Consider the following 23,691-nt stretch of genomic DNA (forward strand, 5'->3'; position numbering starts at 1 on the left):
TGTTAAACTTATAGCTCATATGAGATTGCAACCTGGGAGAAGAGAGAGAGAAATGGAGTTTAATGTCCACTTAACACAGGTAACGGGGTACAATTTTATTTCAATAATTTGCTTATGTGCGGTGGACGGAAACCAGAGGTTCTGGAGAAAAAACACAAGGTTAAAACAGGCAACCGTACTCGGTAGGATCGAAATTATAACGAATACATAACGACTTAATGAGCATGCACTAGAACATGCAGCCTCCCAACACCTTCAACCATAAAATTTCAAACTAAAATCAGTGATAAGAATAAATGAAAGTGATCAAAACATTCAATAAAAGAACAAAGGCTATTGAAGAGTGATATATATTAGTTTGGCATCATCAATCATGCAGGAGATTTATTGTATGGCATGAAAGTCTGACTTCACCATCAATATTTTATAAGATATGGATCCATTAACATGAACAATCAACTGAATTACTGTGCATACCACTTACAATAACATCCTACGGTAGGTAGTCTTACTATGTTATCTTATATAAAGAGACAGTCAATTAGTTGAATAACAAATTTTTTTGTGTGGGATATGTTTCGTATGATCTACACAGCCATTACTGTACATTCCATTACAATAAGGGGGATCACGTGGCTAAGTGGGTAAGACGCTAGCTCGCTAGCCTGGAGGTCGGGTGTTTGAGGTCGAGAAAGTTCATCCCGATTTTCCGGCCTGGTTTCTCCTTGTCAGTGATGCAGGACGGAGGGCCTGACAATGACAGCTGTCTAGTCGTTCAGATGGGACGAAAAACCGAGGTCCCGTGTACACATTAACGTGCTCGTAAAAGATCCCTTGGCAGTTGGAATTCGATATAAGAGTAGGCTGTAGCGCCGCTGCCCGCGCAAAATTTCTCTCATAGCACACTGTATGGCGTATGCCCGTCTTCATTAGCCCAGTTTAGGAGCAGAACAGTAGGATGTTAAACCCCATTTCATTTCATTTTATTTCTATTACAATAACCTTTTTATTCAATAGTCTGTTATAGAGTTTAACATACATTCAACACAAACTAGGTCATTTGGGGACTAACATATAGTTCAATTTAATTTCAATAATTCACTTGCACGTATGGGTCTTTAGCAGTGGGGGAGGAGCAGAACAGTAGGACGTTAAACCCCATTTAATTTCATTTCAATTACAATAACCTTTTTATTCAATAGTCTGTTATAGAGTTTAACATACACTTAACACAAACTAGGTCATTTGGGGACTAACATATAGTTCAATTTAATTTCAATAATTCACTTGCACGTATGGGTCTTTAGCAGTGGGGGAGGAAACCAGAGAGAGAGAAGTCCACTCAACACAAACTTGTTAGTGTTGGTCGTAGGGGTATTTAGCAGTTGGAGGAAACCAGAGGACCTGGAGAAAACCCATGAGGTTTGGCAGGCGAACCTACTCCTTGTCACGTGCAAGTGGGGGAATCGAAACCACGCCACTTGACTCAATGACAGATCTTCTGATTCTAAGTTAACCATTCAGCCACCCAAACCCCCTGTTAACTTAAAGGTCACCCAAGTACCACCGTATTATATGTACCAGGAACTGAATTTGCCGTCATCATAGCCATCTTGGAATTGTGACGTCAATCGATGTGCAATTGTCCACGGAACAGCATGCCAAGTTTCATGTCAATTGTACATGAATTGTCGGAGCTTTAGGCTTTTTTCAAAGCGTGTCGCCCCCAACAACAAATTAATGAATGGCTCTCCGAAACCAGTTCCTGATTATATATCACAGACCATTTTTATATGAAATGATATATGAAATGGGGTTTAACGTGCCACTGTTCTGCTCCGATTGGACTAATGAAGATCGGCTAATGCTATACTGTGTGCTGTAAGAGATGAACATTCTCGGCTCACAGCGCGATCGAACGCGGGATATCCCGATTAGCGAGCCAACATCTTACCCACTATACCACTGCAGCTCCCCCCTTTTTATCTGATATCATGACATATCTTATGTTCAGTTGGTACTTAGTTTTTCTATAATTTTATAAATATTAAATTTTCCTGTAAATGAAATGAGGTTTAATGTCCTACTGTTTTGCTCCGAACTGGGCTAATGAAGACGGGCATACGCCATACAGTGTGCTATGAGGGGATATTTTGCCCGGACAGCGGCACTACGGCCTACTCTTATATGGAATTCTAACTGTCAAGGGATCCTTTGCATGCACGCCAATGTGTACACGGGACCCCGGTTTTTCGTCTCATCCGAATGACTAGACAGTTGTCCTTGTCAGGCTCTCCGTCCGGCATCACTGACAAGGGGGAACCACGCCGGAAAATCTGGGTGAACTTTCTCAGTCAATGCAGGGATCGAACACCCGACCTCCAGGCTAGAGAGCCAGCGTCTTACCCACTTAGCCACTGTGACCCCCAAATTTTCCTGTAAAAAAGGAAACTATTTTTGATATACAAATTTATCTTACACTTTCTGTAACAAGCACCTGTCCAGGAGATTTAAGAGGAGCGGGGATTATTTTAGGCATCAGAGAAATTATTTATGGCACATATTGAGCCTTCTCTTCAAACAAATTTATTGAATTTTCTACATGAAGTAAGGTAGGTAGTCCCTAGAGCATTGTCTATAACATGTTTAAACCAAGTCCTCATCTTTCAAGACTAGATACATAAAAATATCAATATTTTAACATGTAGAAGCTACACAGAAGAACAAATTACTGGTGCTATATATATATTTAACATTTTTTCCCTCGGACATTTCCAATTGTTACAGCTACAAATCTCTTCATCTCTGGGACAGTTAAGGGCATTGAAAATGGCACCAATTAATTTTCATGGCAATTTTATTGAATTGTGACTCACTAAACGCAACAAATTACATTAGGAATTTAAGCCCCAAATAGAACAGAAAATAAACTCGCCCAATGAGGGTCATTTTTCCTTTAATTGACAGAATTTCATTAAATATTTTGTTTGGTTATTATTTTTGGGATTTTTGTCATGGGGGTGGGGAACCGCACCATATCACACCATATCACAATACTAAATTGCCTGCAATGCACCCCAATAACCACAACTTTCTGACAGACTTTTCTAATGCATTAAACATACATTATGTAAGAGCTAAATCTGACTATTGCAGGTCTTTTTTCTGACTTGAAATCATTATTTAGGCAATTATGCCCATGACAAGCCTATAACTAACTCTCTAGATCATGGGATTGTGCTGAGATTTAAAGGGATTAAACAAGACTTTGTCTCAGTTGTCAAGTGCCGCTGCTATGATAATAAACAATCTACGTTTCACCTTCAGTCATTCCTTTGCTCAGAATAAAGTATAGAGAGAGAGAGAGAGAGAGAGAGAGAAATGGGGTTTAACGTCCACTCAACACAAACTAGGTCATTTTGGGACTAACATATGGTTTAATTTTATTTCAATAATTTGCTTGTGCGTAGGGGTCTTTAGCAGTGGGAGGAAACCGGAGGACCCGGAGAAAACCCACGAGGTTGGACAGGCGACCCTAATCCTTGCCACGTACAACCGGGGATTCGAAACCACGCCAGTCGACTCAATGACAGACTTTATGATACAGCGCGCGCGCACTAACCATTCAGCCATCCACCCCACCCACCCCCAGAATAAAGTAATTTGAATTAAATTTTCAATATTCATTTTTCATTATCTATTTTAGAACTACCATAGCAAGAACCACGTCAACTCTTTATCTAAATCTTACATAATGTATCTTTTAACTTCTATTCTTAGTGCCTTGGAATTGATCTTAACGACTGGCAGAAAATTTGAAGTGTGATCCCTGCTGCAGTGCAACCATACATGAAACGAAGCGTTACCATCTGAACACAGACTTTTCTAAAGCTACTGGCGATCATGTTTGATCCGACTCCCTTTTCTATTCCCATCACTTTTACACCGAAAACTAGTGGTTAGCTGTCCGTACTGTGTCCACATGGAACTTTCTACTTTCTATTAGGGTTAGAGTTAGGGTCAGGTATTTAAGATTAAAACCTATAACACAAAAATAGGAGTCACATCAAACATGAATGCCAAGCTATTTTAAGTTCTGCCACATATTGACTTTCTATTCTATATATAATAGAATTGATTTTATTACTCTACAAGAAGTATAGTTCGCTGAGCAAAATCCTACTTGTGATTGGATCCGCTACAGGCTTCTCTTAAAGTCAATAGAAAAATAAAAATTGTGTTATAATAGATTGTTCATCTAGACCACTTGGGACATTTTTCAAGGATTTCCCCAGGCCCAAATCAACGCTTCCATTTTCAAAATTACAACAGGAAATATGAATAAGAACTCCATTTTATAGCTTATACACGAGTAGAAAGCATGGCAACATGGCACCAGTCACCGCATGTCTCATACAATTTAGAAATTAGGGTTAGGTTTTTTACTTGTTTATATCCTCGTTCTCCAGGGTTAATTAATGGCTATTAAATATATATACGTCTTAATCAAGTATAAATTTAGAGTAGTGTGGCCTGTTATAGTATCAAATTCTTATAATTTACTTTGTATAACCCTATTAAGGTGGGGTGTTGGGTCGCAGGGGATGATTCTATCGATCTGCAAAATATTATATTATCTTTATTACTGCCTAGTTCTAATTTACCTGTTGTGTTGTGATAAGGTGAAACCTCACCCTGTTACTGTTGGTCTGATTGAGGTGTGATATTGTGAAACTCTATTAATGTCAATCTTTGAACTTTAGTACTAATTATCTTTTATCATTCTATTAAGGGTTAATTATTTATTATTGTTTGTTTTATTTATTGTCATTGTGGTTGTTTTTAATTATTTTAATGGTTTCTTCTGGTTATTAATTAATTTGGTGTAAGCCAAAATATGTATAAATAGGCTGACTAGATGGATATTTATATTGTCTAGGTGGAAGTGGACGTAAAACTCTAGAAACGAACAAACGAAGGAAATTTATCATTAACTTCTCATAATATTATGTGTTACGAAACGTCGTTATTAAATAATAGAGAAGTAGTTATATCCATATATACCTGGTGTTGTGTTTTGTTATGAATATAGAAGTAGTTATATCCATATATACCTTGTGTTGGGTTTTGTTATGAAGTAGTTATATCCATATATACCCTGTGTTGTGTTTTTTTATGAATAGAGAAGTTGTTATATCATTATATACCCTGTGTTGTGTTTTGTTATGAATAATTAACCGTGCATCTAGATGTCATTTAAAGAAAAGAATTTAGAAACTTTCAGATTCCCCATTTTTTTTTTCAGTAATTTTTTTTATTATGACATTTCCATTTATTGAGTTATCTACATGAAGATAGGTAGTAGTGTCAAGGGAATTATCTAGCAAGTTTAAACCAGGTTCTCATGTCTCAAGGACAAATATATAAAAATATCAATATTTATTTGACATGTATATGGTACGCAGAGAAACAATTTACTTAATATATTCCCCTGACATCTTTTATCAGACACAAACATCATCACAGAGAGAGAGTTGAGTGGATGTATAGGTCATTTCGGGCTAACGTATGGTTCAATTTCATTTCAATAATTTGCTTGTGCGCTTAACATAAACTCGACACAAAGTAGGTCATTTCGGGACTAACATATGGTTCAATTTTATTTCAATAATTTGCTTGCGCGTAGGGGTCTTTAGCAGTGGAAGGAAACGGGAGGACCCAGAGAAAACCCATGAGGTTGGACAGGCGACCATTCGGCCATCCAACCGCCCAAATATCATCCATCTTTCCAAATACAATTATACTTGGACAGTAACTGGCATCGAAAATGGCACGAGATTAACTATAAACTAATTCTATTGAAATAACACTCTCTTCAAATATTTGAGAAAATTAACCACCGAAATAGCCATTAAATTTAACTTCTACGTCAATTAAATTTTTCATTTTTAAATTCCTGGACACCAATTTATTTTCTGATAGTGATACATTCTTAGAGAAGTTTGTTTTACTGTTATCAAGTTGAATTCCCCATATTCAGATGTGAATTGCTAATAGAAGTGAAATGGGGTTTTGTGGTTAAGGTCCTACTGCTTTGCTCAAACTAGGCTAATGAAGACAGGTATCATACGCCATACAGTGTGCTATGACGGAAATTCTGCCCAGCGTGTTAATGTTTACTCTTTTGTCGAATTACAACTATCAAGGGATCAATTACATGCATCCCAGGGTGTACATGGGACATCAGTTTTTCGTGCCACCCTGTCCTTGCCAGGCCTCCTGCCCCCACAACTGACGAGGGGAATCCACTGGAAAATCACAGGGAACTTTCCTAACCAATATCTGGATCAAACCCCGGACCTCCATGAATAGCTAATATCTAAAACAAAACACTATTGATCATCATGCAATAAAAAAAACATGCACTATCTACATATCATAAAATGATCCTACTCAAAATCAATCTATAAATTCTACTAAATGCTAATATCTACACCTAAATCTAATTCTAACAAAATGAATAATTCTAATTTAAGGAAGCTTTATTTATACAACATCTAAAAGCTTTTAATGGTTAAATCCAGAACATCTATTTGATTATAAGATATCTTCTTTTATCATGTTACATGTTAATTGATAGCCCAAATATTTGTGCTGCATAATTCTTTAAACAATTTCGTTCAATAATCTTTTATATTTTCAATTGATTACCTCGTATTTGGTTTAAGAAAATTAAATCATTGCTACAAAAACTATATTTGAAGTCTCATATTGTAATTGGAGGGATTTTAAATCTAAAACTTAAATATTGTGAACGTTGGATCTCTAAAAGGGGTAATAGTCCGACTCTGGTTCAATTTCGTAACAATATTTAAAAAGATATGATAATAAGCGGTTTTAACACTAGCTTTCTTTAATTAACAATAATCAATTTGAATAAATATTAGTGTGAATTAAGCCGTTAAAACTTAGATATTGTCTCGAAACGGTTAGAGAGAGAGAGAGAAATGGGGTTTAGTAATATATAGTTCAATTTTATCTCAATTATTCGTTTGCAAATAGGAGTTGATTAGAAAACCCACGAGGTTGGACATGGAAACCTATTCCACGTCACGTACAAGAGTAAAGTTTTCCTTGATATGAAAAAGGTTGACACCTCACTCAGGATTGAATTATCTTGTAACGTAGATAGCGTGATGTAAGAACCATGTTTTTGTCTAGCTGATAGTAGTAGTGACAACTACTTGTCAAGATGTGGAAAAAAAGATTGCTAATAAAATCAATATCATTGATTAAAACTATTCATTCTATTCTGTTTCTACGTTTATCAAAATTCTAGTTTGATGGATGTAGATGTCATTTACTGAAAATATTTTACACCTAATACATCGATTTATATGTCACCTAAAGAAAATAATTCAATTTAAACATCATTCACAACTAATAAATCAATTTATATGTCATGTAATTCTTTAGGTGGGAATTATATTCTATACAGAACGTATAAATCTATTAGGTGGGAATTATATATACTAGTTAAGTATTTTTAAAAGCCATTGATACGAGGGAAAAAAATGGGGTTTAACATCCACTCGACACAAACAAGTTAATTTTAGCACCAACAGTTAGTTCAATCTAATTTCAATAAACTGTTGCGCGTAGAGCAGTGGGAGGAGAATGGACAACCCAGAGAAAACCCCATCTCTCATTCTTTACTGACACATATCTATTGTCATTAACTATAATTTATCTACAACTATTCACCATACTTATAATTTCTACCTTCTCCGACTAATTTATCTACAATACGTAAACTCACTCTAATTAAAATACAGATCTATATTTTGTTTAGTGTCGTTTTGTTATACTTTCAATGGCCTCTACTACATAAAGATCCGACCGGTTGTAATGGAAGGCTGTGTCAGGAGTCAAATAAGCGAGCTTTGGTCCTATGACATTAGACATTTGATTAACCAATCAGCATTGAGATGTTTCTGGTGCCATACCCACAGTTCTGCGCACAACACGCCAAGAACATGCCATAAGAGACCGTTTCATTGGCTAATTCCTCGCATCAAGCAGAAAATGGGTTATATAACAACTCTTCAAGATCCTGGTGTAGTAAAGACAAGACAAGCCAAACGAAATTTTGAACTATAAAAAAACGAAATGAAATAGGATCTGTGTTTTAATCAGATTGTATGAAAATTGTAAGCGATGTGAACTTCCCAAATAATTAAGAAGTATCGGGTTTTCTAAAACGAGTATAAGCCTACCCTGCCTAATGTGCCTGTGACACTAATTGTTATGCATAATTTATTTGGGCAATAACAATTTTGTTAAACAGTTGGAAAGCAAAAGAGAGGTTTGTCTACAGGGAAACAATTTCAATTCAACACACCCTTTGTTTACGGGATTGAAAACCACGGAAACTGGCTTGAATTTTGAGAGCAGCTTTATCAAGATCTGGATCATTGAGATCTATGTCAGCTAATTCATCATCCTCTGTTGTTGTTTTGCCACCCTATGAATTCAACAAATGAAACTATTCTTCAGATCTTTGACTACAGTATCACAATTTTTAAACTTTATTTGAGGACAAACAAATTTTTCTGGGGTATTAATTTGTTTTAGTTATTATCTTAAAGATTAAATCTATATTAACGAACATCATTATGATATGAAGACTTGTAACACAGTCTACTTTTTCTCCCAAGTATGAACACTCAATAAATACTGTCTTAACACAGTGCACCATAGACAATCAAAATTGAATTCTGATGTCCATGATTTATTTTTTTGACTGAACTATATATCATCCTTTCATAATCTTTATTTTCAGCTTTTTATTTCCTTTGTTTTGATTTTTCAATTTCATTCTCCTCTGTTTTGTTTCTAATTTCCTATACTAACCTTTAAGACGTTTAATTCCTTGCGAGACCTGTGTCCTTTGAATCCTGCTTGTATTTTTAAGGCAGCTTTGTTGACTTCTGGATCAGTCAAATCAATGTCGATTTCTTCTTCAGTCTGTTAAATTAAAATGCACACAACAAATTGGTTAGGTTAATTGGGTTAGTAGTTTTAAACACAAAAAAATTAAAAAAAAAACCAACTCAAATTTTAGTAGTATTAGAAAACATAGAATCATCTAATCAGAGGCACTTTTAAGCCATAGAGAATCAATTCAGGACTAACCATATGTTTTAAGAAAAGCCAGCCTCTGATCAGATTCAAACTTATAGGAATATATGAAACTGGGTAATATACTGATGTTTAAGTAGTATTCCAAACAATAATTCAAATAGTCCTACAGTATCTTTTGTGAACATAAATGTTTCATCTTCAGTAAATGATAAACTATGCATGAACGCATACTGGGGTAAAATCAATGTCTTTTTTTAATGGTGTTTGTCTTTCCTATGAGTATATCATTACATATACCAGTATCTTAAACTGCTGTATTTCATTAATAAACAAATATTCTAACAGATAATTTTTGCACAAAATTTCAAATTGAATACATTATTTATAATATAAATACATTTGCTCCTGGTAATAGCATTATTTAATCACTGATGAAAAAATCCACACCAAAAAACAGCAGTAAAATAAAAACAATTTGATAATAAAAATAAAACCTTTTAACAATAACAAACAAATCTTCAACTTGAAATCCAAATTATCAAAACAGAAACTCGTTCAACTTGAAACACTTCCCACCAACAGTTTTAACTTCAAACACTAATGCAAACAAAAATTTTAAACATTTCATGCTGAGATGCCCGGACAAACTTAAAAACTAGTTAAAAATACCAACCAAGACAAACCTCGGTATGTTTTAACATCAACAACCGTCGTTCTGTTGAGTAAACACAGGAGCCTACTCACAATATACAGTACCAAATCAACCAAAAACAATTTCATCATATTTTTCTACAACGACCACAGCCTAGGTTCCATGGTCTGCCATTCAATTTATCATAAAATGAAGAACATCCTTAAACTTGTTTTTTAATTTAAATATTTTATTGAATTTGAGTTAAGCTTACATTAAACACAATAACAAGTTCTATGTCTCATTATAAATCTAATTATCCTCTAACAACAAAAAGTTTAAATCTAATGACCTATTCACAATATCATTTTGTTTACCAATTATTTAAATATTTATTGAATAAGATGCAAGCTTGTACTGAACACAACAACATGCTCTATATTTTCCATATAAATTTAATTAGTTCCAAACAGTGTAAATTCAACCATACAATATTAACAAAGTTATTGCGTTCTCAACATTTAACAAGAAACTTTAACAATCAATTTAAATGATTCATATTTTTAACATGCATATTTCATAATTTGTTTAATCAATTTTGTTGTTGTGTGTAATATTCTTATCGCAAATTATGATCTTGACATTAATTTCAGAAATTTTCTAATAAAATGGGCAACAAGGGATGTAGATAAGACATAGAGTAAATGGTAAATATTTGAGCACTTTTTCAACTTCCCTCTATCATTAAATACACAAATTAATTAGGTTGATAGGCCACATCTCCATATTGATGTTGAATATATTCTTACTAATTAGCATTTAAAGAATATATATTCCTCATATTAGCTACATCCCTACCAATTTGAAAATCAATTACTGTATTGAATGAAATAACTGTCCTGCTCTATTTAATAACATCCACCCCCTCTTGGACTTGCAATTAGCATAAGCTCTTACATCACCTGTTTTGGACAATTAATATGAGTCTGCCTGGGCCCTTATTCACAAAATATTTGTCTAGATTTTTGAACTGCAGTCTTTCATTGGCCAAAACCAAACATTTGTACAAAGATTTCAGATTCATAAAAGCAGAAAATATTCTTTTAGATTTAGATATCTGTACTTGTTAGATTGGGTTATATTTGAATTGGTGGTTATTACACTGTACAGCAGGGATGGACTGGGTAGCTCTGGGCCCATGGTCCAATTGGTTCCCTCAAACCCAAATCATGGTTATGAATATGTGACATGATGAGAAAAGGAAACACTGCACACATAGATTATTTTCTCCTCAAACTTAGGTTAATATATTCGAAGATGAATTTTATTTTTTCAATCAATGAGAGCCAAGGGAGCCCCAGATCCCTCAGAACACAATTGACAGTCTGGGGCCCAGTTTGCCCCAGGTACAGTATGTGAAAACTTATATATATGGCCAATTTCAAAATTCAATTATTTAGCATATAAATTAACAATTTTATCTTCCAAACATTCAAGTTTCAAAATGAGATACTCTTGTAATTTATTGAATTCCTTTTTAAAATCAAATTGTTTTCAACTGAATTAACATTATAACACTGCAAAACTCAGAGTATTTTTAATTATTTCTTCATTTTCATGGATTTAAATTTTGCTTGTATTTTCATGGTTGCTGCCTGAACTTCAGGATCTTCAAGATCTATATCAATTTCTTCTTCTTCCTCTGGTGCTGAAGGTGCTGAAGGTGCTGAACGTGTTACTTCAGGTGCTGAACGTGTTACTTCAGGTGCTAGTGATTCAGCAGCATCATGCTGTTTAATCAATATGAATAAATGTTCAGTAAAATGAAAAAGCCAAGGCAGGGACGGACTGTTAAGGAGCCTGGTAGGCTCGCGGGCCTCTAGGGAAATGAATGTTCTTATACAGTTTGGTTTGGGGGCCCTTTTGGGGGGGGGGGGAATTAGTCTAGAAATGAATGGTAAAAATGACACATGCAAAATGTATACATTAGCTAGAAACATCAGGATGCAGTCTAGAACGCATCAATTAAGAGTCATTTTTTTTAAAAATTTTCTTGCACCAGGAGTGGGGGGATCCCCAGACCATTCCCGATCCGAAGATGAAGAGGATAGTTCAAATGTTTTGCCAATACAATGTTTTATTCACTGATGAGGGATAATGATTATCTTTTATTGTTACATGTAAAAATCTAAAGGGCAAACAATGTCCAGACAAACGCATTAGACCATAAACCATGGAATTAACTTCAAAATTCTTCTAAGATCATACATTGCTTCCCAAAGATCAAACAGATCGCAGAACAGAATATTTATAAAACCAATTCCTAAAATTTATTCCCAATTTCAGTGCTTAAGGACAAATCAGCCAATAGAAGATTATTATCATCCTACCCTGAATAAAACCGAAAAATGGCCAGCTTCGACAAAGTGAACAAAAATACCAGAATTCAATGCCTTTTTTCGTCTTCCACAAAGCAAAGAAATATAAAATCTAGACAAATCTCTACTAGAATCACCATGACAACAAGGATTAAACATAACAACATAGCTAGCTCTTCAAATTCAAGAGAACAACAGAAAGCAGATACTCTACATTTTGCCATGTGATCATACCAGCAAAAAGTTATATCACAATTTTGAAAATGAAACTCTGGTGAGATCCATTTGTTAGTATAGGTAAATTTAGACCAAATTGCTTATAATGTGTTATTCAAGTGACCTTTTTTTAAATGTTATTTTACAATTCTCAAACAGAATCTCGGAAGACATTAATTCATTAGGTTGGGTAAAGTTAGAGACCAAATCCAAACAAAAGTGTGTTATTCAAATGAGTTTTTCTGGTTTGGCCTTGTTAAGTACAGAAATTGTTAGTCTTCTACATACCTTAGACTGTGTATCTTGAACTTCTTTTCGGGCCTTGAAACCCTTGAACCCTGCTTGTATTTTAACGGCAGCCTTTTCAACTTCCGGGTCATTAAGGTCAATATCTACCTCCTCTTCTTCAGTGTTCTGTGAAGCCGCAAGACGAGCTTCAATTTCTTTCTGGCGTCTTTCATATTCTTCGGGATTTCTGTCACCAAAAAATAAATTTAATTATGCAACTTTGTTATTTCCCTACATGTAAAATAAGAAAAACCTATCTAATCTATACTAACATTTGTGATTGTTGTTTGCTCTGGGTTGGCAGCTACACTAGGGTTTTCCTGTGGCTGAAATTTGCATTAGGGGTAGCTCGGACCGGTTCAGGGTTGGCAGCTACACTAGGGCTGTCCTGCGGCTGAAATTTGGTGTTGGGGTAGCTCGGACCGTGGAGTAACATAGAACACTTCCAGTTTTGGAGGTACAATCTATGCAGTGCTGGGTCATCTGCTAGTCTCTAATATAAAAGGCATGTTCGGGAATTTGAGAAGTCATGTTTCCAAGATGAAAAGTTTGGTATATGGTCTGAAGGATTCCCTGAGAATTTTAGAAAATCAGAAGCTCTGAGACAAGACTTCTGTTTATTTAGATGCGTCCAGACCCCCTGCTCTGGACATGCAACTGGATCGGAAGATTCACTTCAAAATCTTGCCAGCCAGACAATTTTTGATGAACATAGTTTACTTCAGATAATCATTTTCCAATATGGCAAATTATAGCATTATCCCATTTACAGCATTATCCAAATTATAACATTATCCCAATTTGTAAAATATATCTTTCAACCTTTTTGCACATAAATATAACTGTTTTTATTGTGTTTTATGGTTGCTAGTTAGTCAATACCGGTAAGTAAGACTGAGAGTCCTGGTGGGGACTCTAGATTTGACTCCATAATTTAGGTTTGTCTATTTTTGTATCCTAAATGATTACGGATGTCATATTCTGTATAAATCTGTGATTGATTTATGTTGAGAGAGGGAGAGAAATGGGGTTTAATGCCCACTTGACACAAACTAGGCCATTTCGGGAATAACATATGGTTCAATTTCATTTCAATAATTCACTTGCACGTAATGGTCTTTAGCAGTGGGAGGAAACCGGAGATGTTGGAGAAAACTCATGAGGTTTTACAGGCGACCCTACTACTTGTCACAGACAACGTGCGGAATCGAAACCACGGCAATTGACTCGATGACAGACCTTATGATAAAGCATGCACATGCTTACCATTCGGCCATCCACCACCCCACCCAAATAAAACATGGCTACCTCCATGGAAACCTTGAGACATTGAAAAAAGTACTATATAGTATTTTGTATTTCAAGACTTACGTTTTCTGTAAAATTTCCTGCCTGTCTTGGTAACCACGGAAACCAGCTTGTATCCTGACAGCAGCCTGTTCCTCCTCCATGGTTAAAACTTCCTTTGATGCCTGATGTTTACGAACCTCTGTTTGTATTTTTAAAGCTGCATCCTGTTGTTGAGGATCACCAGCATCAACTGTGGGGTTCTGAAGATCATGAAATGCAATGTGGTTAAACGTCCTTACTTTACTGCACCGACTGGGCTAATGAAGACAGACATACACCATATACCACATCCTACTGGGGTTTAACGTCCACTGATTTCGGGACCAACACATGGTTCAATTTTATTTCAATAATTCACTTGGACGTAGGGGTCTTTTTTCAATAATTGTCAAGAGTTTTATAATGTTCTTAGTGTTTTTAACGTCTGCTTCCACCGAAGATGATATCGCAGACAAGTTGTCTTTATTTTCATTTTAATGATCTTAGCGCACCCAATCTGTACACAAGACCTTGGCTTATGGTCACTTCCAATGACTAGGTGCTGTCCTTGCCCTGCCCTCTGTCCAGAACCTATGACACAGGGACAGAACCTTGGAGCTCCTGGTTAGTTAGTCAGTGCCTTATCAACGCTGCCACTGTGGCTCTCTGGTTCTTAAGCAAACACTGAGGGAATCAGGGGATACGACGTGACAATGTTGAAGGGGGGGGGGTGGTGATGTCTTTGGAAATGCTGGTTATTTCTTAGACCTATGAACAAACACAGTTAAGTGTGGAGGTTGTATTACTGAGAAAGAGAGAGAGTATTTCAAAGGTTGAAAGAAATATTTCTTTAAATAATCTTTCCTTAGTAATTAATCTTAATTGCAAAAGATAGGTGGTTCCTGTCATTTTGTTAGGCTCAGATTTGGTTTATTTCCTTTGTCTGGCACAATGTCAAAAAGATCAAGTACTACACAAAAAACGCCTGACATTGTAACAGATATGGCAAACAACTTTCTAATTTACTTCAAAAGGAAATCGAATTCTCTGGAAGTTAACAATTTCTTTCAATCTTCATTTATACATTCCCTGACATTTTCAACCATGAATAAACTATTTCTTATGGTATATCAGATGACATTTTCCATATCAGTTCTGTTATGGCAAACACAGCATAATTTTGATGGGTAGTGGAAACAAAAAAGAAAGAGAGAAATGGGGTTTAACGTCCACTCGACACAAACTAGGTGATTTTGGGACTAACATATGGTTCAATCTTATTTCAATAATTTGCTTGCGCGTAGGGTTCTTTAGCAGTGGAAGGAAACCGAAGGACCCGGATAAAACCCACGAGGTTGGATTGGCGACCCTACTCCTTGTCACGTACAAGCAGGGAATCGAAACCCTGCCAGTTGACTCAATGACAGACCTTATGATACAGCGTGCACGCGCCAACCATTCAGCCATCCAACCCCACCACAGAAAAGAGAAGCATCCTGTAAATTTAAAGGCTGAATGTGCATTTAGCGCTATAGCAAACCCCTGCAAACTACAATGCTATGAAAGTTTAATCTCAATAGAAATATCAGTCTAAAATTGGTTCAATTCCATTCAATATTTACAAAGTTATGATCAATTGAAATTTTATTGGTAGCCGAGAAACCTGATGGACCTAGTTTAAATCCAATTGAATCCAAGCCAGATGATTATTTAGCATTTTTATTTAATTTTGTTTTCTTAATTAAAGGTTAAATTTAACCAGTGAGAAATTTGATATTTAGCGCAAATGACGCACATCGATCCTTTAAGTGAAGCAATTTTATTTCCAATTAAAATGTAAAAAAAAAGTTATTCAGATAAAATAATATTTCTTTTTTCATTGTTTTAAATCTACTTATTTCAGGTTGTTCTAGACTATTTAAGAAAGAGCCTCCTACCTTAAAAGAGTCGTTGTTATAGAATCTGTCTTCAAGTTTAACTCCATGAACAACAGGATCGTGTCCAGTCTCTGTAAATATAGACATATAAACATACTGATAAATCACAAGATATACTTAATCACCAACCATTAAAGGAGCACTCTCATCAATATTATACTAAGTAATTGAGTTTAAAGGACGATATTGGTGATGGGGGAACAGAAGGATGTTTGGGCTTTGAAAGGGTTTCTTGTGGTTTTCACTAACCATTATTAAAGAAACACTCTCATCAGTTAAGTGAAATGGATGTTTGGATTTGAAAGGGATTTGTGGTTTTCATTAACCATTAAAGGAGAACTCATCAATGTACTGAAATAGACTTTAGAGCTTTGAAACGGTTTCTGTGGTTTTCACTAGCCATTAAAGGAACACGCTCATCAATGTAAGTGAAATGGACATTAGGGCTTTGAAAGGGATTTGTGGTTTTCACTGGTTGGTAAAAACACCAATGTGTATTAGATGTGTGATGAGCGGTCAAACTAGATTGAATGTCTAAATGTATTATTTTTTGTATCCTGTGTAATATAGTAATAGATATCTGTGATTCTGTTTAAATGTATGACTTATATATAATCTATGTTTACTTTGTAGTAGATGTAACGATAAGAGGATACTTGTCGAAACGTCTGTGATTCTGTTAGTCTGTGATTCTGTTTAAATGTATATGTATAGGCATAGCTGTTCCTTAATGATCGTCTTGATGCAATAAATAACTTATCCCTATATAAGAAGAAAGCAATAATGGCTCTTTAAACAGTTTATTGCAGATGTATATGTATTGTTTAATGGTTGAGAGCGAGACATTAGGTAATATATTGTAACAAAAAGAAGGCTGTAAGCCCGAGTGTTTTACAATATATTACGCAATATCTTAAGCTCGAGACCATTAAATGACTTAAAATACAGACAAGTGCTTTTACAGTGAAATGCGTCAGTATAAATAATGTACGATTAGCAAGTATCCCGTACAATTATTTGAAATAATGGTACACCAACATCAAAGGGTGACGTCACATTTGTATTTTAAAAATTGATATTACACCCATTAACACAATAATTTCTTATTTTGAAGTGTATATAATATACATTATGAAATATGTGCAAATATCTTTATATGTTATCGAGTGAAAATACTAGCACGATATTGTACGAGTTAATATATTGATAAGTTTAAAAAGTATGTTAATTATTGTACATTTTTATAGTATGCTGTCTTGTGGCTTCATACTATATGCTAAAAATAGCACCTTTCTCCATGTGACCGACTGGGAAAATTTTGAAGTGGAAGCCCTGGTATATATGTAGGGATTTTATAGAAGATGTGGTGACTTTAAGAGATTGCGGAGTAGGAACTGATAGATTGTGTTAATTAGGGGAACGTCTGTCAACATATAGATTAACATCATATCTAATGGAGCCCCGATATTGATCCAAGGTTAATGCCATTTCCTTCAAACTATAATGAGACAGAACAGTAATGGGGTTCAATATTTTGTCGTGTTCACAGGAGATCTATCTTAAGGTATAACTTTCAGTTCGTCTGAATAGTTGGCAGTGCTAGATGAGGAAATAGTCTAGCCTTTCCCCTAAAATAATTTAAAACTTTTCTCTCAGACTAATTAACACTGATTATGTGCTAAAATTGACTAGTCAGCTAGAGGGAGGAAATCGTCTAGAAATTTCTCCGAAAATAAATCTACAACTTTTGTCTCCCAGTCTCCCAGACTAATTAAATACATGTATAAATAGGTTCCCCAAATCAATCAACCATTTTAATCTCTACTATAAGTTAGCCATTTGAAATTCTCCTAAACTTTATGTAGTACTAGACAGATTTTATGGAAGGTGCTCATGTAAGGTACTCATACTAAACCTAGGCTGCCTGTCTACAGTTAGCTCTGCTTGAGAACAGACACTAAGCGACTTGATCGACATTTTAAGTATTAAATCAACGATTTTAGTCAAAACCACTAAGTAAACTTCAAGAATTTTTAGAAGTATTTATTCTGTTTCCATTTAATGGAATTGAATAGGTTTATTTAGTCTGTGTGTGTCAGGTGCGAAACGGAGTAGAAGCGCAGTGGAAAACAATATACTAATATTTGGATATGGCAGCCATTTAGGACAGAGATCTATTCTCAAAGTATGAAGTAGATGGAGATCTGTGTGCAGAATAGTACAGTACTCTAACATTTATTATTTATTTCCATGTGGAAAGGAAAGTTCATGTCTGTCTTGTCAAGCACAGTCCAGCTTGCAAGTTTAGATAGTGTCTCTAAAGACGCAACTCCAGTCACATGTAAATCTCCTGTTCAACAAATAAACAATCAGTTAATCTTGATGGTAGGTATTTAATTCCAGAGATTAGAATAAATGCTGGGATTAATCAATCACAAAGTTTCACCTGACAAGGGAACTGACGGGTGACGGACAGTTGTTTTATCTGGTTTGGAATGTAGCCTTCCACGTTCCTGAATTACAGACTTAGATAATTTTATCTGTTGCTATAAAATATTCAATATTCTCACGGAGAAAATAGGAGACACTCTTAACTATCAAATCATATTTAGCAATAAAACAATTGTATTTTTGTCATATTTAGCAATGAAACAATTGTATTTTTGTCAGTTTTTTCCTAATTCTGTAGTCCTGTATACAGTAATTCTAATCAGCAAACGAAAAAAGCCAAAATACCCAGAACATTCTTTCTTTAAAATTAAACCACTGAAACTATAGGTTACTGTATATTTTTAGAGCTGTTTTCATTAGCCAAGAAGAAGAACAAAAAGGGGATGTTAAATTTAATTTCATTTGTATTTTTAATGATTGATTGTGTCCAATGTCAAGTAATAGAATAGAAAAATGTAATGTATGGAACTGTTGAGAGTTAGTAATAAAATAAAACTATGTAGATTTAATTTAAATAGAATAAAAATATGTAATGTTATATATCATAGAGAAATATGTAATGTTATATATTATAGGAGAGAAATATGTAATGTTATATATTATAGGATAGAAATATGTATGTAATGTTATATATTATAGGATAGAAATATGTATGTAATGTTATATATTATAGAATAGAAGATTCAATAGAATACAAATATGTATGACAATGTATAGAACAAATATTTAGTAACATAATAATAATATGTAATGTATAGAACAAGAGAGATATAGTATATTGAACAATAATGGGATTGTATATTGAACAATAATGGGATATAGTATATTGAACAATAATTGATTGTATATTGAACAATAACAGAATGTATATTGACTGATATATTTCTGGTTCTAATAATATATCAGTCACATTGTTCGACTTATTTTCTCTGTAGAGGTGATATCAGGTTTCTAGACAGTTGTTGTAATGGTGTACGGGTGACCTTGTTTTTTTAATACTATCCAAACAACTAGGCAATGTTACTTGCCCGGTTCACTGCCCTGCACTGTGCAACTGACAAGGGGAATCCGCACTGGAAAATTGTTGTAATGGTATACAGGACCTCTGTTTTTTGCACCATCCAAAAAACTAAACACTGTCCTTGCCAGGCCCTTTGTCCTACACCACAGAAAATTGTCGTTTGTTATATTAACGGCGCTAGTAACAATATCCGACACGCTATTTGATTTACGACTGATTAAAACCACTGTCGTCATTCTATAGAAACCATCAATATCATTGACACGACCAATTCAACTATATTATAGTCTTATTAATCAATATTATTGACAATAAACGCACAATGTTCAATTAATAATATCACTTTTATATTATAATTAATACCAGATATACATTTCTTTAATTTCCGCTTTAAAACGTAGACATTAAAAGATACATTATGGGAGATTAGATAAAAAGCTGGCAGTTCTCACTATATTAGTTAAAAACTATCATACATAATGAAAAGGAAATTTGCTGTAAATTTCAGTCAAATTGAACCACTCTGAACCGAGAACTAAGCGATCAATACTAAAATCAGTGATTAAATGCTCCAGAATCCATGATCAATTGTCAAGATTTTAAAATCCAGCTTCTAAAATATCAGAACATAGAGAGAGAGAAATGAGGTTTAACGTCCACTCGACACACACTAGGTCATTTCGGGACTAACACATGGTTCAACTTTATTTCAATAATTTGCTTGCGCGTAGGGGTCTTTAGCAGAGGGAGGAAACCGGAGGACCCGGAGAAAACCCATGAGGTTGAAATCGTAACCCCGCCAGTTGACTCAATGACAGACCATATAATACAGCGCCCGTGTGCTAACCATTCGGCCATCCAATCATTTACATTTACATTAGTTAAATTCATTTATTTTCGTTACAAACAGCCTACGCAAAATAAAAAATGTAAATGAATAGTGTCAGGGAAATGTTTTAAAACCAATAATCAATATGAGCTGTGATCATATATTGATAAGTTTCCTCCTTGTTTAAACAAATTATTTTTATTAGCTAGGTTAGTTAAACCGCTTTCATCCTTTATTTACCCTTTGTCCATATTTTTACTAGAAAAATTACTCTCGAAAAATCATTGAAAAACAGACAAAAACTCAAAGACAGGCCGAGATTTATCAGATAAAATTCTGCTTTTGTTTTATTTTTGAATGCAGAATGAAATGCACTTCATTATTTTTCCTTTTAATGATCTAAGTTAACAAAGATATGCTTCAACAAACATTTGAAAGACTGGAATAGAGAGATCAAAGAAGTCTTTGTGGGTGTTAATCAAAGTGTATTGCACTATAGAAAACATAAACGTTACATACGAAATAGGATATACTTTGATGGTCAATCCGAATTATATATTTTTAATTACAATTACAAACTTGGTTTAATCGTTATTAGTAAGTACAGGAGGACAGCACTACACGAAAACAAATGAAATGAAACGAAGTGGGGTTTAAACGTCCTACTGTTCTGTGCCGAACTGGGTTAATGAAGATGGGTGACAAAACCAATAAGACAAACCCCTGGACAAGGCACAAACTACACAGCTCTGATAAACATTCTATTTCAAACAAGCATCCTTCTACAATGGAATGGAAAGGAGAGAGTGAGAGTGAGAGAGATGGGGGTTAACATCCACTTGACACAAACTAGGTCATTTCGGGACTAACATATGGTTCAATTTTTATTACAATAATTCACTTGAGCGTAGGGTTTTTTAGCAGTGGGAGGAACCAGGAGGAAACTGGAGGACCTGTAGAAAAATGAAATGGAATGGCGCTCAACGTCTATTCACCACAATGCTTCAGACTTTAATGGTTACTTGTGTAATGTGTTGACAAAACAATAAACATCATTTGATTTCATTCCATTCCTGTGTGTAAAAGCAGTAATAAATCAATAATTTTTTATCATTTATCAGCCTGTTATAATGATAGTAACTGTTGAATATGTATATTAATTTAATCTCCAATACTTGTAGTAACGCTACAAATTAATAATAATAGTGTTACTTTAAACATTCATTATGCAAGAGCTAAATCTGACTCGAAATGTTCGTCTGTACTACTATTTCGAGGCCTGGCTAAATCTTCCTATTGCAAGTCTTTATTTAGGCTTCATCTATTTTTGAATTATTATAGCAAGAACGGTCAACTCTTAACTAATGTATCTTTAATATTTAACATGTTCTGGCATCCTCCTGCGAGTGGGGGGGGGGGGGGGGGTGGATGGCTGAATGGTTAGCGTGCGCGCGCTGTATCATAAAGTCTGTCATTGAGTAGACTGGCGTGGTTTCGAATCCCCGGTTGTACGTGGGTTTTCTCCGGGTCCTCCGGTTTCCTCCCACTGCTAAAGACCCCTATGCACAGACGAATTATTGAAATAAAATTAAACCGAAATTACCTAGTTTGTGTCGAGTGGGAGTGGACGTTAAACCCCATTTCTCTCTCTCTCTCTCTCCTGCGAGTGATTTCTAAGTTATAAATACAGTCACATTCAATCAATTCATACAGGTACCATTTTATGGATACACAATTAGTACTAAGAGATGTTTCGACGATTATACTCTTGTCTTTATCAATCAATTCCTTCAGGTTATTTTTTACCTGATGTTTGACGTGAAAGATAAACCCATAAAAGGACACAATACTTCTCGAAAGGTAGAAATTGATATGACATTTGTCATATTTCAGTGGGAGGTGTAATTAGTTATCAATCAATAACCACAAGGTCCCCAATAATCAACCAATATATTTTAATCATCATCATCTGTTGATTCATCAAGTCACGACAATTTTATCATGCATCTAGTTACCAGTATCTTTAAATTTAGAGAGAGAGGTATATATTGGAATGCACGTAAAAGATCCCCTGGCAGTTGGAATTCGATATAAGAGTAGGCGATAGTGCCGCTGCCCGGACAAAATTTCCCTCATAGGAAACTGTATGAGAGAGAGAGAGAGAAATGGGGTTTAACGTCCACCCCGTTTCATTTCATTTCATTTATTATAAAAATAATATCAGAACAGGTGCTACTCTTGTTCGGCTTAAAAAAGAATGCCTTTGAGCAGTATTAATCCGACCAATGTATGGACATGAATGAACCACAGACGACCCAGTAATTAGAACAAATATATTAATGAAGTAAGGTAAAATCATTAATTTACTTGTCCATGAAGAGTTGAAGCAGGAAAAACTGTAGAATTAGCAGAGAAATTTGTAAATCAATAGAAAGAGATAATGGTGGGATAAATGAAATATTATCAAGGGACTTTGATAAGTATGAACATAAAATGGTGGTAGTTTACTCATTTCCCTAGGAACTCAGATGTAACCTTGTTACTACTCCGAATAAGGAGAGAGAGATAGAGAGAGAGAGAGAGAGAGAGAGAAAGAGAGAGAGAAATGGGGTTTAACGTCCACTCGACACAAACTAGGTCATTTCGGGACTAAAATATGGTTTAATTTTATTTACATAATTCGCTTGCGCGTAGGGGTCTTTAGCAGTGGGAGGAAACCGGAGGTCCCGGAGAAAACCCACGAGGTTGGACAGGCGACCCTACTCCTTGCCACGTACAACCGGGGATTCGAAACCACGCCAGTCGACTCAATGACAGACTTTATGATACAGCGCGAGCACGCTAACCATTCAGCCATCCAACCCCCCAGAAAGAGAAAGAGAGAGAGAGAGAGTTTTAAGTCCACACCACACAAACTAGGTCATATCGGGACTAACATATGGTTCAATTTTATTACAATAATTCACTTGCGAGTAGAGGTCTTTTAGCAGTGGGAGGACCCGGAGAAAACCCACGAGGTTGGACAGTACAACCGGAGAATCGAAACTTCGCCAGTTGACTCAAGGACAGACCTTATGATACAGGACGCACATGCTAACCATTCGGCCTTCATATAATAAAGACACTGATGTTCGAACACAATCATGTTAGCGATACACAACTTTATGCCTTTGTAAGTCAACACCTCGAAAATTGTTCTACATAGAAATCAAACGCTATGCAATTGTTCTCCATGATGGAAGTCAAAAGCTAAAAAATTTGTTAGTCAGAAGCTCAATAATCATTCTATATGGTTGAAGTCAAATCATCAGTAACTGTTTTCTATGATGGAAGTCAAATGCTCAGCAATTGTCCTCCTTGATGGAAGTCAAAAGCTCAATAATTATTCTCTATGATGGAAGTCAAAAGTTCAACAATTGTTCTACATGATGGAAGTCAAATGTTCAACCATGATCCAAGTCAAAAGC

At 35.1% G+C, this 23,691-nt stretch overlaps 2 protein-coding genes across 5 annotated transcripts in view; one reads left to right on the plus strand and one right to left on the minus strand.

Annotated features, from left to right (window-relative positions):
- Positions 1-23,691, plus strand: part of LOC126830900 (C2 domain-containing protein 2) — a 376,226-nt gene that overhangs the window by 23,489 nt on the left and 329,046 nt on the right. The window lies entirely within an intron of this gene.
- The window catches only part of LOC126830868 (retinitis pigmentosa 1-like 1 protein), a 177,621-nt gene that overhangs the window by 21,632 nt on the left and 132,298 nt on the right, over positions 1-23,691 (minus strand). For 2 of the 4 annotated variants that reach the window (XM_050561325.2, XM_050561326.2), the window contains exons 3-7: positions 15,924-15,994; positions 14,029-14,207; positions 12,658-12,844; positions 8,914-9,027; positions 8,402-8,524 (exon numbers count right to left, since the gene is read on the minus strand). In XM_050561325.2, coding sequence (XP_050417282.1) covers positions 8,402-8,524; positions 8,914-9,027; positions 12,658-12,844; positions 14,029-14,207; positions 15,924-15,994 — 674 coding nt within the window. The remainder of the gene's footprint in view (positions 1-8,401; positions 8,525-8,913; positions 9,028-12,657; positions 12,845-14,028; positions 14,208-15,923; positions 15,995-23,691) is intronic. The other 2 variants (XM_050561327.2, XM_050561328.2) reach the window with 2 other exon arrangements.

The sequence above is a fragment of the Patella vulgata genome, chromosome 8 (assembly GCF_932274485.2).
Source record: "Patella vulgata chromosome 8, xgPatVulg1.2, whole genome shotgun sequence".
Classification (NCBI taxonomy): domain Eukaryota; kingdom Metazoa; phylum Mollusca; class Gastropoda; family Patellidae; genus Patella; species Patella vulgata.